This window comes from Aedes albopictus, chromosome 1, assembly GCF_035046485.1.
Source record: "Aedes albopictus strain Foshan chromosome 1, AalbF5, whole genome shotgun sequence".
NCBI classification, from domain to species: Eukaryota; Metazoa; Arthropoda; class Insecta; order Diptera; family Culicidae; genus Aedes; species Aedes albopictus.
This window is the reverse complement of record NC_085136.1, coordinates 256741795-256758242: the sequence shown is the minus strand read 5'-3', so window position 1 is coordinate 256758242 and position 16448 is coordinate 256741795. Positions and strand designations below refer to the sequence as shown.

Here is a 16448-nt window from a genome sequence, read left to right as displayed (position 1 = left end):
TGTGGCCGAAGCGGTACAACAGTTTGTTCCTTTATGGTGGAACATGTTTATCTTTAATTGCTCTCTCTTCAGCTTGGTGAGACAGCCTAGAGGGGTTAGGCGTGAACTCTCACTCGGAAGATCTGAGTTCGATTCTCGTATAAAGATTTTTTTAAGTTTCTCTGAAAAGTCGATGCTTAATTAACACTTTTCTCTCAGCAATCAGAAGTGTAATTTTAAGATCACACATAAATTTCTATCGAACACGATCGAGGTCAATTTGTTACATTCAGTTCATCATAAATTTACAGATTTTGTTCGTACTGTGTGGGTATAGATAGTGAAGCGAATAAAATACGGCAGGCTGCGGTGGGCTGGGCACGTAGCACGTATGCCGGAGGAACGACAAGCTAACTTCAGCAGAGAATCAGGATGGGGTCATCGGCGTCGTGGAAGGCCGCGCACACATTGGCTTTTTGTAGATGAGGAGCACCTAAGGACTCGTAAAAGTTCAGGGCGACTGGAAGCGATTGGCCCAGAACCGAGACCAGTGGAAGCGGATACTTCATTCGGCGTAGACTCACCGCTATGAGTTGTAGCCCATCAAGTATCAAGTATCATGAAAGTAAGGACGCTTCAGAGAGGGTTCAAAGAAGTTCTATGTTGTTTTAGTGGTTTTCAGAATGTTTCGGAGGTACCCGGGGGTTCCAAGGGTTTTAACCTTTCGGAGAAAAATTATTCCTCTGTTTTTACATAACCTCGCATCCTCCGAACACGCTTTTTATGCTGAGCTATATCGTCTGGATCATTCATTACCTCTCCACAATGGGTGAAACATATTTCATGGAGTCTCTGGACTGATGATGGAATGGCATATGACCGAATGACAGCTTTGGAGAGGCTCACTGCCCCCTTACTCCCCGGGGTTTCAGTGATGTTCAGGAGAGTCTATTCATAAAGGTTTCAAGGCATTTAGGAACGTTTCAGTGATTACAGAGAGTTTCAGGGGGCTTAGGAAGAGTTCCAGGAAATTTTCAGGGTAGTATTAGAGGAATTTCAAGGCATTTTAGGGGGCTTCAGGGCTGCAAGGGTGACCCATAGAGTCTCTGAGATTTGTAGGAGTTCCAAGTAGTTTTCGGAAGTTTTGATGGATTTACGTAAGTGTCCGGCGGCGATTTCAGGGGGTTCAGGATGGCTTCAGAGGGGTTTCTAAGAGGTTTCATGACTTTTTAGTGGGTTTCATTTGGGCTTCATGAGGTTCTGGTGGGCTCTCGGGGTTTAAGAGATATTTCCGGGAGTTTCAGGGAAGTTAAAAGGGGGTTTAACCTTTGGGAGACGAATTGTTCCCCGTTTTTACTCAACCTCGCATTCTCCGAACACGTTCCTTATGCTGAGTTATATCGTCTAGGTCATATGTACATATCCTCTCCACAATGGGTTAAGATGTTTCAAGGAGTTTCTGGCCAGATGACAAAATGGCATATGGCCGAATGACAGCTTTGGAGAGGCTCCCTGGGGTTTCAGTGATATTCAGGAGAGTTCATTCATAAATGTTTCAAGGCATTTCAAAGCGTTTCAGAGGCTTACAGGAAGTTTTAAGGAAATTGCAGGAAGTTCCAGGGAGTTTCAGGAGAATTTCAAGGATTTTTTTCAAGGTTTTCAAGGTATTTCAGTGTGTGTTTTCAGGAGGTTTCAAGGAACTGCAAAGAGAACCCCGAAGGTCTCTGGGATTTGGAGGAGTTCCAAGTTGTTTCAGGAAGTGTTGATGATTTTAGGGGAGTGTCCGGCGATTTCAGGGGGTTCAGGATGGCTTTAGAGGAGTTTCGAAGAGGCTTCATGGTATTTGAGTGTACTCGGGGGTGTGCAGAGGTATTGTTTCCAGGGATTTAAGAGAAGTTCCTCTGTTCCTCTGCTGTCCGCGCAACCTCACATTTTTCGAACACCTTTCTTATGCTGATTTTCATCGTCAGGTTCATAAGTTACCTCTCCCCAAAAGGTAAAGGATTTCAAGTAGTCTCTGGACAGATGACGAAATGGCATAAGGCCGGATTACAGTTTTAGAAAGGCTTAAGAGGCATTTCAGAGTCCATTTACATATAAAAATTTCAAGGCATTTTAAAAGCGTTTCAGTGGCTTTCAGGTAGTTTCAAGGGGATGACAGGAAGTTTCACGAGCTTTTAGGGGAATTCCAGGAAACATTCATAGAAGTTCCAGAGGGATATCAAGGCATTTCAATGTGTGGTTTCAGGAGGTTTCTTGGGGCTGCAAGGGGAACCCTGAAAGTCTCTGGGATTTGGAGGAGCCCCAAGTCGTTTCAGGAAGTGTTTATGGCTTCAGGGGAGTGCGATTTCATGGAGTCCAGGATGGCTTCAGAGGGGTTTCATAGAGGTTCCATAGTATTTGATTGGGTTACATTTAGGTCTCAGGTTCCGGGAAGTTTTCGGGGTTTTGCAGGGAGGATGTTTCCCAGGGGTTTAAAAGAAATTTCCGAGAGGTTCAGACTTCAGAGGAGTTGAGAGAGGTTTAAACCTTTTGGAGACGAATTGTTCCTACACTGTTGCGCAATCTCACATTCTTCGAACACGCTTCTAATGCTGAGTTTTATCGTCAGGGTAATACATTACCTCTCCCGAAAGTGGTTCAAGAAGTCTCTGGACAGATGTCCGAACAACATTTGACCGGATGACAGCTTTAGAGAAACTCCCGAGGGATTCAGGAAAACCTCTGTCGAAGGTGTTTCAAGGAGTCTCTGAACATATGACGGAATGGCATATTCCCGAATGACAGCTTTGGAGAGACTCACCTGCTCTCCGGGGTTTCAGTGGTATTCAGAAGAGCTTAAGAGGCATTTTAGAGTCCATTCATAAATGTTTAATAGCATTTCAAAGCATTTCAGTGGTATTCAGGAGGGTTCAAGGGAATTGCAGGAAGTTCCAGCGGGTTTCAGGAGAGTTCCAAAAAGATTTCAGAGCAGTTTCAGAGGGATTTCTAGGCATTTCAGTGTTTGGTTTCAGGGAGTTTCATTCATGGGGCAGCATGAAAGTCTGTGGGATTTGCAGGAGTTCCAAATCGGTTCAGGAAGCTTTGATGGCTTCAGGTATCCGGAGATTTCAGGGGGTTCAGGATCGCTTCAGAGGGATTTCAAAGAGGGTTTCCGTTGAGTCTTCAGATGTTTGCAGCAGGATGGTTTCCAGGGGACTAAGAGAAGATTTTGAAAGCTTTAGGGTGACTCCCGGTGGTTTCACTGGCATTCAGGAGAACTTAAAAGGCATTTCAGAGTTCATTCAGAAAGGTTTCAATGCATTTCATAGCGTTTCAGTGACATTCAGGAGATTTCAAAGGACTTTCGGAGGGATTTCAAGGTATTTCAGTGTATTTCAGGAGGGTTCAGGGGGTTCCAGCGAGTTTCAAGGGGGACCACGAAAGTCTCTGGGATTTCCAGAGGGCTTTAGACAGGTTTCAAGGCGTTTCAGGGTGTTTTGAGAGCTTCAGGGGAGTTCTCGGATATTCCGGTGATCTTCAGGATTACTTCAGGGGGATGCTAAGGTGTTTAGAAGCTTTTCAGTGGGGTTTAGGTTGCTGGGTGCTTCAATAGGTTCGTGGCGGGTTAAGGGTGTTCCCAAGGGTTGATGGATACAGGGGTGTTCTCATGCGAATTTCCTGGGGGTTTTATGAGAGAGGTTCAAATGCGTTTCAAGGGGTTAAATAGATTTTCAGGGTCTACAGAAGGATTCCAGAGGATTTTTATCAGCTTCTGGAGAATACAGCTCCCGAGTATATCAAAGGGGTTGAAGGCGTATTAAGGCGTTTTAGATGGCTTTCGTGGGATTTTGAAGGGATTCACAGGGGAATATAATAGATGTTTCCAGATGTCGCAACAGAGGAGTTTCATGTTGTTTCAATCTTCCTATTGCATCACGTTGGGAACTGTTCGCTAATGTAAGCTTTGGATCAAAAAGGACCGTAATACAAAAGAAGGGTTAAGGGTTTTCAGGGTAGTTTCGGGGGATTTCTGTGAGCATAAACCTTATTCCTAGTACAGCAAGAGATCACTAGTTACACTTGTAGGTCCGATGACCTATACTCAAGGGAGCTCTTGGAGACCCACAACAGATATTGAACCAAACCTAGTTGCACAGGGCGGAGTGTGCATGAACTTTGTTGGCAGTGTTTTAATGTTCTAGTTATGCTAGTAGATCCAGTAGCCTGTACTTGATAGTTTTTTCTTGGATATCCTTAGACAATTCTATAACCCAACAGAAGCAAAAGCCCTTACTTGTTTGTTCCGGCACATCTGCTGGCTGGTTTGCATGGCGATCGTTTCCACGCTGTACTCTTGCTCGGTGAGCAACGGCAGGATCCACTTCTCCGGCGAGATGATCTCGCCCCACTGCAGGTAGTCCGGCACGTTCCGCGGATGGATGGAGTAACCACCGACCGCGGACAGGAGCAGCATTACCAGGGTGGTCAGTATGGTACCGGAGATTCCGCACGACACCAGGTGCGCCACGAAGAGCACTATCGTTTGTATGGCCATGAGGTAGAGTAGCAGGTAACCTGGGGCGAGGACGGAAGGGAAGGTTAGTGTGGAGTGACCAAAGATGATGGTAATGACCTCAAACTTACCCATGTAAATGTAAATAATCGTGTCGTTGTTACTCGGCGACGCGTACAGGCCGGCCATACTGTGTGCCGGAAGGAGATAGGCCAGCCATATGCAGAGACTGGGAAGGACGCTGAGCGTCGTCTGAATAATGATATATAGAAATCTTCCGTACAGACTTAGCCGGAGGTCCTTCTCGGCATGCTGCCGGTCCTCCTGTATGTCTCGAATTTGGAGGATCAGCAGGGGCCACAGGGACACCATTAGGATACAGTGGAGGAAGCTGCAAGATACGGTTAATGTTTTGAACATTGAAGGTCTCGTCAGAACAATGAACTTACCCGAGTCGATCGTTGAGGTTCAGCTGAGGATCGGAGGCCGGAACGTCCCAAAAGATGCATCCGATGAGCAGTGACAGGACGGCAGCCAGGATCAATCGGCAGATCCAGTTCAGAAGCGATCCCGGTTGTTTGTATGACATGTACCTGAAAAGATCGGGATGATCCACTTGATCGACCTTGATCAACACTAGAGAAGAACCTACCTCTTAGCAAGGGCGTGGATTTGTCCGAAGAACCCGGCACTGCGGGTTGGTTCTGGCAGATTGGCAACAGGAGCTGCGAGTGGTGCTTCCGAGTTAACGTGATCCCACGAGTTGGCTAGTGATTCGATTCGAGCGGATGATTCCAGCAGGGCTGCTGCCGACAGATCATCCAGAGTTACCAAGTCCAGGTAGTAGTCGGCGGGATTTTTGAACGGTGGACAAGGATAACCCAGCTGGCCCATGTGTCGTGGAAGATCCGCTCGGCTTCCTGAGTATACGGTTCGGCCTCCGGACAGCAACAGTACGCCGGAGCACATGGAAAGGATCTCGAACGTCGGCGGTTGTAGGGTCATGATAACCATGCGGCCAGCACTGCACCACTGGCGGAGATATTCCACCAGGAAGAACGTATCGAAGATATCCATGTTGACCGTAGTCTGATCCAGGAGCAGTATCGAGGATTGTGTCAGCAGTTGGCAGGCCACGTTCAGTCTTTGCTTTTCCGAATGGGTCAGACGGCTGACGTTGGCGGAGCGAACGGCGGTGAGTCCAAGGTCCTCCACCAAGATGTCGACACGTTCCTTGAGGTCACTGCGGTCGTACGGACCTCGAAGGGCTGCATGGAACGACAAGGTACTCTGGACGCTCATCCTGGGATCTAGAGGTGCCCGCTCCAACGCCGGAACGTATCCGCACAACTGCCTCAGAATACGCCGATTTACCTGCTGACCATTGACCAGGATCTCTCCGCTCAAACGTTGCCTGGAAATGACCCGGATTTTTTAACACTACCCTAGATATGACCGGAGAAGTTCAACTTACCGAACACCAGCCAGTGCTTCCACCAGCGCCGTTCCCTCCCGTTGTGAAGTAGCCATGATGGCGAACAGGTCGCCGGCCTTTGCCTGCAGTGAAACGCCTCGCATCCCCGGTAGAACGTCCAAACAGTGTACCTGAATGTTGGGATAAACAAGACCCGCTATCGAATGCCGTCTGCTTTGTGTGTTGTAGATTTCCTCCGGGTAGAGTCGAGTCTCGCCGTAGACCGGAGACTCATCGTAGTCCCACTCGGCAAGCAGGTCCGCCTCACTCTGCGACCGCAGATTGTGATGCCGTTGATTGGTGGCGTAGGGATTGTACACGTGGGTCCCCGCTATACTGGCCCGGCTGTTGGCCTGCTTCAGGGCCGCTAGCGGAATGCCCTGAGCTCTCGAGTTTGGCCGCGAGGTGGTTGTTGCTCCAATTGCACGGAAATCCGATTCACTACGATATTTTCTGGAAAATATGAAGAATTGTCGTTAAGTCCGAAGGATTCAAGAACTGCTCACAAACCTTAAATTAGCTGGCACTCTACCGCGGTGGGTTTCGTTATCGCTGCTATCGTACCCGGAAGACCCCGGCCCCGGACCGGTACTGTCCCGGTAGCCGCGGTTCACCCGTCCTCGGCCGTTTGCCTTGGACGAGTTACGGCCACGACCACCACCGCCTCCTCCTCCTCCTCCTCCTCCACCACCACCATTCGGTGGAAATACCCGCGGAAGGCCGAACTTGAGGTAGGTGTACATGTTGGAGTTCAACGGGTTCGATTTGGGTCCGCCGTAGCGCGGGTGATTGGAGATGGCCTGATCGTCCCGGTAGCCATTGCTGCGGTGCTGTGGACTGTACGGCTGTGGCGATTTGTCCGAGGAGCCGAGGGCCGAGTCGGCAAAGTCTGAGTTGAGATTTTGTCTGGAATGAAGGGGGAGATAAAAGGAAGTGATTACAAATTGACTAATATGAGCTTGAGCATGATTGACCACCCGTGGATGCTACTCCAGTATCGACAGACCAGCTACACTCACATAAGGAATCAATGAGATATCTGCCGGGGACTAAGCAGGCATGTTCAGTGTGTGATTGTTAGTTCTATTTTTAGGCGACAATGGCGCCAGCCACGTCAGGTTGCGGATCAATGAGGGGAAGGGGAAGGAATTGGTGATTGCAGTCGTGTGTAACCACAGCATACCGAATATACCTCTGCGTCTGCACAAATTGATGCAGATGTCAGAGTGTTGGTGGGATATGGTCGGCAGAGGGTTCACACATTGGTGCGCGGATGCCAGACGTAAGGCGACAGATTAGTTTGATTATTACTCTGAAGATGATACGCGACACAGTTCGTTTGATTGCATAACTCGTAGGCGTTATCTGCTAGATTGACACTATGCTGTGAAAGTTGGTAGGAAAGTAATCGGCTTTTTCAACTCGTTTCTGTTCTAGCGATGGATATGTAGAGAGGAGAGAGAAAGTGTATAGAAAGATACAAAATAGGAGGAAAGGAACGGGCTAGGGATTGAACCCAAGAGCTTTTGTATACGAATCTGAAACGGCAGCCACTAGACCATCAAGCCCGTCTTTCTTTTGGAAATTTTTAAAATTTGTGTTCATTCGAATAATTGAGACAAGCGATTTATAACAAAACTTTTCACATTTTTTAGCATGTTAGATGTTATGATTATATTAGTGATTGATAGAAATGAAATATAAAAATTGTCAAAGAATTTGTAAAAAAAGTTTCAAATTCCCTACCATGTTCCTCTTTCAAACCTGATTAGAAGAAAGTCACTAATTGCTACCACGATCTCTAGTGAAGCAGAGCAATCCCCTCAAACAGGTGCCGGCCGCAAACATACATATGTTCATAATACAGAAACCATCATCATCGGCAATCAATGGCCATTAGCGACCATTAGAGAAGGAGAGACGAGGAGATCTCTTCGTGTAACATAGTGTGGCGCTGAAAAGTCTACCGATGGAAAAAGTAGGCCACATTTATCTCGTCCCAACATGGAGAAAAAAGTGCTGCAAAGTTGCCGGCTATCGGCTGCCGGCAACATGTAGGCTTCATCATACATAGTATGCAGTAGTACAGATATGATGCGGGTCAGTTATCAGTCAGAGAAACCCGCTTTGGGTGCGTTTTCCACTCCACATTCGAACACATCGCAGGCTCGATCCAAAAAGGTCCGGGTGGCCGAGTATCAGCACAATGGTCTAGACGGGGAATTTGGCGAGAAGTTTAGATTGAGTTTGAAATTTTCCATTCTGCATTTGCCCACAGTAGCCCATTTTCGCACCATTTCGCGCCATTAGCCACACTGGGCAAGTTGACAAGTCATCCAAACTGTCCTGGAATTCTGTTCTTGGTATCTACTGCCATGATAGTAACACTGTTTTCGCTATAACCCGTATGAATATTCTATTGACTCTTTCCCTCGAGAGCGGCTGAAACTGACAATCTTCTGAGCTCAACCTGACTAGAAAATTCAGTATTTACCGAACGTTTCGACCTACTCTCTATATCGGTCATCTTCAGCGGGCCATGCTATGGGACAGAACTATGTATATCCATTGCCCATTTTATATAGCATTTTGTTATTGCAGTTGAACGCCCCTTCCAGGGGTATTCCAGATGGTCTCAGAGGATTTCAGAGATATTCTAGGGCGTTCAGGGGCGTTACAGGGAGTTTAATGAGCGTTCCAGGGGATTTTTAGAGGTTTCCTGGGTGTTCAAAGGAGTTTCAGCTGTGTCCAGAGGCTCTACGGATGTTGCATGTGTTTCAGGGGTTTTCTATGGGGTTCAAGGGCATTACAGAGGCATTAAAGGCTTTCAGAACGTTCCAGGGATGCTCCAGGGTCTTCAGGGCGTTCCATGAGTGATACAGGAGATCTCAGGGAGTTTCAGAAGGTCCATAGAAGCTTATAAGAATTACAAGGGCGTTCTAGATGGTTTCAGGGGGATGTAAGGGCGTTACAGGATGTATCAGTTAGTTTCAGGCGGTTCTTAAAGATTTTAGGGGCGTTCCACGGATGTTGTACGGCTTTCAGGGTATTGCATGTGCGTTCTAGGGAAATTCAGGGGTGTTTTTAGGGGGCGGGGGTGTTTATTTAATGGGTGTTAACTCTTTAGCGCTGTTGTGAAAAGTACAACACTACCAAAAAACCTCGCTTGTCGTATACAGTGCAAGCACGGTGCCGTTTTGCCATCGAACAGGCGCGCGTCCTGAAAGGTTAAATGGAGTTTCAGCTGGTTTCAAGAGCGGTCCAGGGGATATCATGGGCAGTGCATGTTAAGGAATTCCGTTTCAGTGGGATTCAGACAGGCTCCGGTTTTCAGGGGTTTCGAGGGCGTTTCAGGGCTGTTCCAAAGGACTTCAAGGGAAATCAGGCAAGTTCTAAAACTTCCTGAAACCATCAAAAATGCCCTGAAATGCTTTGAAACCCCTCTAGAACTCCCTTGAAAGCCTCCGAAAATCCCTGAAATGTCTTGAAACGCCTTGAAACCTCATTCAAAGCTTCCTGAAACCACTAGAAACCACTTCTATTCCGACCTGAAACCACCAGAAATCCCTTGAAGTGCTTTGCAATGCATTTAAACTCTTCTAAAAACACGGAAACTTCTTGGAACACTTTCAATCCCCCTTAAACAACCTTGGAACCTTCTTGAGAATATGCCGCAACCGCTTATATCCCTTTCGTGACGAACCAACACAATTGTGCTGTTGAGCGGTAACAGTTTTGCATATTTTTTTCATCTGTTTAGACTTTGTTTTATATGATGTAAATTGTTCCACTAATTCAGCCATTACTCATACTTGTATGTGTGAAATAAACTTTTGTTTACGTTGCCTGTAAAATTTACCACAACAAGGTAAACAAAAAGTGGGCAAAAACGGTAAAACATGAAAAAGTTTTATCTGTCGCATATTATTTATTTCCGATTTATCTACGTAGTCAACGCTAGAAATCAAAAGATAAAGAGTAGTTCTTTCAAATGAGTAAAAATAATAATTACTTTTTTGAGAAATCTAAGAGTTCTGGAGAGCCAAAGTTGAGCAATTTGTATGGAGATTTCACTTTTTTGCGCTCCGTCACGAAAGGGATATACTTACAAATACCTCAGAATTCCCTTGAAATCACTCGAAGCGCCTTGAAAATCCCCTGAAAAAATTTGAAACACCCTAGAAAGTCTGCTAGAATCCCTTTAAATCACCTGAAATGTCCTAAAATGCCTTGGAAATGCCCTTCCGGAAGCTCTCTAGAACCCCCTGGAACCCCTCCGAAACCTTCCTGAAGCTTCCTGAAACTATTCCGGATCGTACTGGGGTCAGTTGAGGGAAGGAGGCGGTGTGTGCCAAATGGCAAAAAGTGATTATTTCGTGTGATATTGTGTTAGAGAGCCCTCCGCTAAACCTGTTTCAGGTGTTTCGGAGCAGCCATACCAGTTGGTACATACTTTAGTTTATCTTTTCTGTCCCATTCTCTCGAAATCATGAAGATTGATACGTCGCACGACACGTTTTGGTTGCAAATCTGAAATGTAATCGATGGCGCCCTCGTGGAACCTGTTCTAGATGGAAGTGCCATATTAGTTGATACAGACTACAGAAGATTGATATGTCGCACGGCATGCGTAGGTTAAAACCAGAAGTGTCTCCAATGAGGCCCCACAGAACCTGTCATGGTGAAAATCTATGGTTCAAACACTGTAACACACGAAATAATCACTTTTCGCCATTTTGGTATCCCCCCTGACACAGCACAATCCAGAAGATCCCCGGAATGGTTCCGGATATGCATGACCACTTAGCTATAACAACCGTGCACCAATTTATGATCGATTGAGGACGATCTCAAAAAAATCGGATGAAAATTGACGAAATGCCAGCGCTTTGAAAATGAGTTGTCGGAGGTCGGGTACGTGAAGGTTAAGGATGCGATCAACATTTGGATTCCCGATTTCCGGTACAAATGTTTTCTTTTTTGTTATGGTATGGCCTCGCAGTCTTAAGCAGAATGGAAAGCTATAGTTTCTGATTATTCCGATGTTTCGGTCCATTTGTGTCCTTTTCAAGGGTCCAATCTCTAAGGTTTTCTTATCAAAAACAGTAAAAACCAGAAAACCAGTAAGATTGAATCCTTGATAAAGGTCACAAATGGACCAAAACGTGAGGAATAATAAAAAAACTAGCATTTTCCATTCCCCTTGAAACTGCGAGCCCACACCACATCAGTACCTATCTTCAGGCGTATCCCCGGAAGAAGTTGTTTTTTCTCTTAAAAACCCAGATTAATCCACCTAGTGGTGGTAGTGCCTTTCTCGTCGAATATGTACTCATGATCTTTCCGTCAACCTAAGCATCCTGAATCCTGTGAATACTTTATTTATAAAAGCAAGAATTTCATCCAAGCCATCATCGAGTTGGGAAACTTATTGATAGCAAATATTTTCGACGTTATGTTCAATGTATAGGCAGAGCCGAAAAATATCAGACCTATTAGTTGACTGCTTGACCACCTTTACTATTACTGGAGGCCGATCAATACCAAGAGGATAATAACAAGCTAAAATATAACTTATTTCACAACAAAAAATCACTCTACAGTCGTTCATAAACTTTCTGCACATTTTACTAAAAAAAAAATGGAAAACCGGTAGTCTCTAATGTGATCTGAGGCTTTTTTTTTCTTGTAAACCGTTCATCAGGTTATCGAAAACGCATGGATTTGGCTCCCATATGCATTTGACCACTTCCGGCGGGACACCCGGAACCGGTTCCGAAACACTACTAGTTTTCCCTAACATGGTCTAAAACCGTTTTCTTGCTAATCGTTCATCAGGTTATTTAAAGAGCCGCGATTTGATGTGTCGCATGCACGGGTTCGATTCACTTTTATATTTGACCACTCCCGGCAGGACATCCGGAACCGGTTCCAGAACACTATCGGTAGTCTCTGCAGTAATCTAAGGCTATCTTCCTGCTTACCGTTCACCAGGTTATCGAAAAAGCCGCTATTTGATGTGTCCCATGCATGGGTTTGGTCTAGGGTTTCACTTTTGTATTAGGCCACATCCGGCGGGACATTCGGAACCGGTTTCGGAACACTACCGGTAGTCTCTGCTGTGATCTAAGGCTATTTTCCTGCTTACCGTTCTTAAGGTTATTGAAAAAGCTGCTATTTAATGTGTCGCATGCATGGGTTTGGTTCCCATCTACATTTGACCACTTCCGGTGGGACACACGAAACCGGTTCCGGAATACTACTGGTTTTCCAAAATATGGTCTGATTCCATATTATTGCTAACCGTTCATCAGGTTATCTAAGGAGCCATTATTTGATGTGCCCCATGCATGGTTTTGGTTCATTTTTGTATTTGGCCACTTCCGGCGGGGTACCCGAAACCGGTTCTGGAACACTACCGGTAGTCTCTGCTGGATCAAAGGCTATTTTCCTGCTCACTGTTTATCAGGTTATCAAAAAAACCCCTATTTTATGTATCGCATGCATGGATTTGGCTCACTTTTATATATTGCCACTTCCGGTGAGACATCCGGAACCGATTCCGCAACACTGCCGGTCCAGATATGGCCTGAGACTATTTTCTTGCTTACCGTTCGTCAGCTTATCGAGAAAGTCGCGGTCTGATGTGTCCATGCATGGTTCTGTAGCATTTTCATATCTGGCCGCTTCCTGGGGAACCGGTCCGGAACACCTAAATGGCCATAACTTCGGAACGGTTGAACCGATTCGAACCATTTTCAATAGGAAACAATGGGACCAGATTCCGCGTCAAATGAACCGTCGGACATTAAAATCGGTTGAGATAATTGTCAAAAAGTAATGTGAGTTTTCTTGTACACACACATACTCACACACACATACACACACACACACACATACATACATACACACACAGAAATCACCTCAATTCGTCGAGCAGAGTTAATTGGTATATGTGACTCGACCCTCCGGGCCTTCTATCAAAAAGTCATTTTTGAAGTGAACATATAGCCTTTCCAGTACACTTAGTGTACGAGAAAGGCAAAAATGGAATTTAAAGGAACTCGAATTCAATAGGAAGTATAAGAAACGGTCACTGGATTTTATAAGAGTGGGTCATCCGTTATATAAAAAATGAAAAATTTGATGCAATCCCATCAGATTAAAACTTTTTAGGTCCCATTTGAGGACCCAAATAAGTGTGCAAAATTTGGGCACGATCGATTATGTCTACGTTTTGCGCATCGCGTATGAAGTTTGTATTAAATTTCACATGCGAAAACACACTCTTTTGCATTTCTCTCAAATTTTTCTAAAACCATGTAACCGATCATGTGAAAACATAAGCTAGGGTGTCCTGAAAAACTTTGTCGAGGACCACAAAGTAAGCATCAGATCACTTTGAAAAAAAGTTTTAGCGTTGGCATTGCTTGCCTAAACATCATGATTTTGATGCTTTTGTTATTCCTTTATATAATAAACTAGTCATCGGAAACGTTTTCTTAGATCAACCCTTTTTTGGTTCCATTTCGGGTCCTGAGTATCTGCGCAAAATTTGAACACGATCGGTCTACACTTTGCGCATTGCAATTGAAATTTGTATGGGAAAACATATTTTTTGCATTTTTGTCATAAGTTGAAAAAGTTTGTCTGAAACTTTTTACCCGATAATGTAAAGTATTGGCCATGAATGTTCTAATAAACTTTGTCGAAGACCACAAAGCGATCCGATGCTTGTAAAAAAAAAGTTATATTCAGGTATCAGAAGGCCGGCTCCAGAGACACGTTATCCTCCATTTGGGACATTTGTGCCATCGCCATACATACAAGTCTATTTCATCATTTATCCGAGGGAGAATGGGACAAGGGATGGGAATTAGGAAAGGGAAGGTGATGAAATAGGAAGGGCAGCCCTAGAAGAGGGAATGAACGCATAAGCGCAACGAGTGCTCATAGCCCATACCACAACGGGGTTAATCAGTAGCCTGAAAAGGACACTGTAAAACACATAAGCGTAAAGGGAGCCTCTAGCTCATTGGAGGTATCTTGTGACGTCATGCGACTTTCAATATGACATAGAAAGGCACGTCATCGAAAGCATCTTCAATATTCAAGAAATTGCTTGTGCTTTGAGCAAGTGCTTTCTTGAAAACGGTTAAAACGTATAAACGTGTAAAAGAGTCACTGTGGACATTCCAAATTTGGAGGCATGTGAGTACACATGAACAGGCATGTTAGCCAGACGAACATCACAGATGTGATAATCGACAATGCGTTTAAAGCATTTTAGAAAGAACGAGGTAACCAGATAAATCTGGAACTCATTCCTTCTTTATACAACGCACGCATCTTTTCGGGATAGAACTACAGAGTAATTTCATGCCATGAAAATACCCAATAGAAAACTACAAGAGCTCAATACATGTTTGAAAAACTCAAATCCCTCTGGAGAAAAATAGGACAAAGCCCCATTTGTTCCTGGAGATTTGAAGTAAGCAGAGCTTTTTAATGTCCACTAAATTGATTCTAAAGCTACAATCCTCGGGGCAAAAGCTAAAAATTCGTAGCTATACAAAAGATTGGTTTATCCGAAAATATTTTGAACTTGAACAGATCTGAGTTCCATTCAGGAATACCTCTTGCGGTCCGCACAGACCGCAAAGGATAAGCTTCTTTCAAAGCAATAGTTATTATATACCACAATGGAGAGCATTGCAGGTACAAAACCACAATGAAACTCTCTTGGAGTAGCAAAGGAAGCGAGTTATCCATAAAATGTGGTCGCAACCAATTATTACAGGTGCCCTAGTTTGTTGAGCAGGGACGCCTGAATACGCAAAGTTTGCGAAGGAACACTCAGAAGTGACGAATTTCGCACCAACTCGTCTTCGGGGTTGGCAGCACCCCCTCAGAATGTTATGAAATTTTGTTGGTTTCAAGACTTTACCTTTTCAAGCAACTTTGCATATTTTGTTTTTTCAAAATTAACCTAGACTAACATTTAAAAAGAGTCAAAGTTTTTTAACCGTTTTTTTTCACAAAAAAATAACTCGAATATGATAAGATGTACAAAAAAGTGATGTATGGGGGAAATTTAAAGAATTGTTCAAGCTTTCATGAAAAAATATTTTAAAAATTCTAAATACATTTTTACACGTTAAAAAATATATTTTTAAAATTAAAAGTCAATTTACAGAAAATGCCCACTTTTTTATGTTTTGAAAATTTTTTTCCAAGAAAGTCAATATTGTTGCCTAACTTTCCTCCATACATCACAAGATGGGCACTTTTAAGGAAAAAAAGTTTTTCTTACAAAAACTTTTTCATGTTAGTTTTTTTAGCGTGTTGCGCATTAGCCGTTTTTTTTTCACAAAAAATATAACTCGAATATGATAAGTTGTACAAAAAAGTGATGTATGGGGGACTTTTAGGGAATTGCCCAAGCTTTCAAGAAAACATATTTAAAAAATATAAAAAAATGTTTTTCACGCTAAAAAATATCTTTTCAAAATTAAAAGTCAATTTACAGAAAAAGCCCACTTTTTTATGTTTTGAATTTTTTTCCCAAGAAAGACAATATAGTTGCCTAACTTTCCTCCATACATCACAAGATGGGCACTTTTAAGGAAAAAAAAATTTTCTAAAAAAAACTTTTTCATTTTTTTTTTTGCGTGTTGTGCATTAACTGCTTGATATTGGAAAGGGCTCAAGACAAATTTGCTTTTAGGGTTTTATATCAATGAAAACGCTTGTGTATTGATGAAATACGTACATATGTATATGTGTATTCAATTATTTTCTTTTCTACAATATATACATCCTTCTTTTATACATTCTATTGTAACGTTTTTTGAATATTAGATCTTTAGTCTATCTGAAACAAAGTAAACTTTTTTGGATTATCTTTTGAATTTGAAAACTTCTTCGCTTCAATTTGATTTTCAGAATGAATGAAATTTTTATGTACCAGGTATTGTTTTTACGTGACTGTATGTGTATAGTTCTTCAAGTTCATCCGTCATTTTTGCATATTGTTCATTTGAAATACAGCAGAAATTCAATTTTGTTATATGTATATCTGACTGTTTAACTGCCCAGTCATACAGTTCTCGAGGAGTTGTGATTGTGTTTCCATAATCTCGAGCAAGACTTGCTCGTTTTGCCATTCGCTTGAGAGTACCTCCAATAGCGTCACATGGACCTTTGCCATGTGAAGTTGCGAAGAAGTGCCATTCTGCTTCCAATCCATAATTGGACCGAAAACTGCACAAACTGGCAAATTTTTTTTTGTTCTTATAATGAGCTGCTGCTCCATCTGACATGAAAGTAATTTTTGAGAAATCAATCGATTGTTTAATGAAATCCAGCAGTTTTGATATAAATAACTGAACTGCTGTTGTATCGTGTGTAAGTACTTCAGATATTATTATAAAGCTCAAGTTTTCCAACTTATTTTCTTTTCTGTAGTACACTTCAAAGGGGTGAATGGTAGCTTGAGAA

At 43.5% G+C, this 16448-nt stretch overlaps 1 protein-coding gene across 2 annotated transcripts in view; it reads right to left on the bottom strand.

Moving 5' to 3' along the window:
- The window catches only part of LOC109400513 (ATP-binding cassette sub-family G member 8), a 274620-nt gene that overhangs the window by 13295 nt on the left and 244877 nt on the right, over positions 1-16448 (bottom strand). For both annotated transcript variants that reach the window (XM_029859993.2, XM_062846650.1), the window contains exons 3-8: positions 6459-6854; positions 5949-6401; positions 5127-5888; positions 4924-5067; positions 4606-4865; positions 4256-4536 (exon numbers count right to left, since the gene is read on the bottom strand). In XM_029859993.2, the coding sequence (XP_029715853.2) occupies positions 4256-4536; positions 4606-4865; positions 4924-5067; positions 5127-5888; positions 5949-6401; positions 6459-6854 (2296 nt within the window). The remainder of the gene's footprint in view (positions 1-4255; positions 4537-4605; positions 4866-4923; positions 5068-5126; positions 5889-5948; positions 6402-6458; positions 6855-16448) is intronic.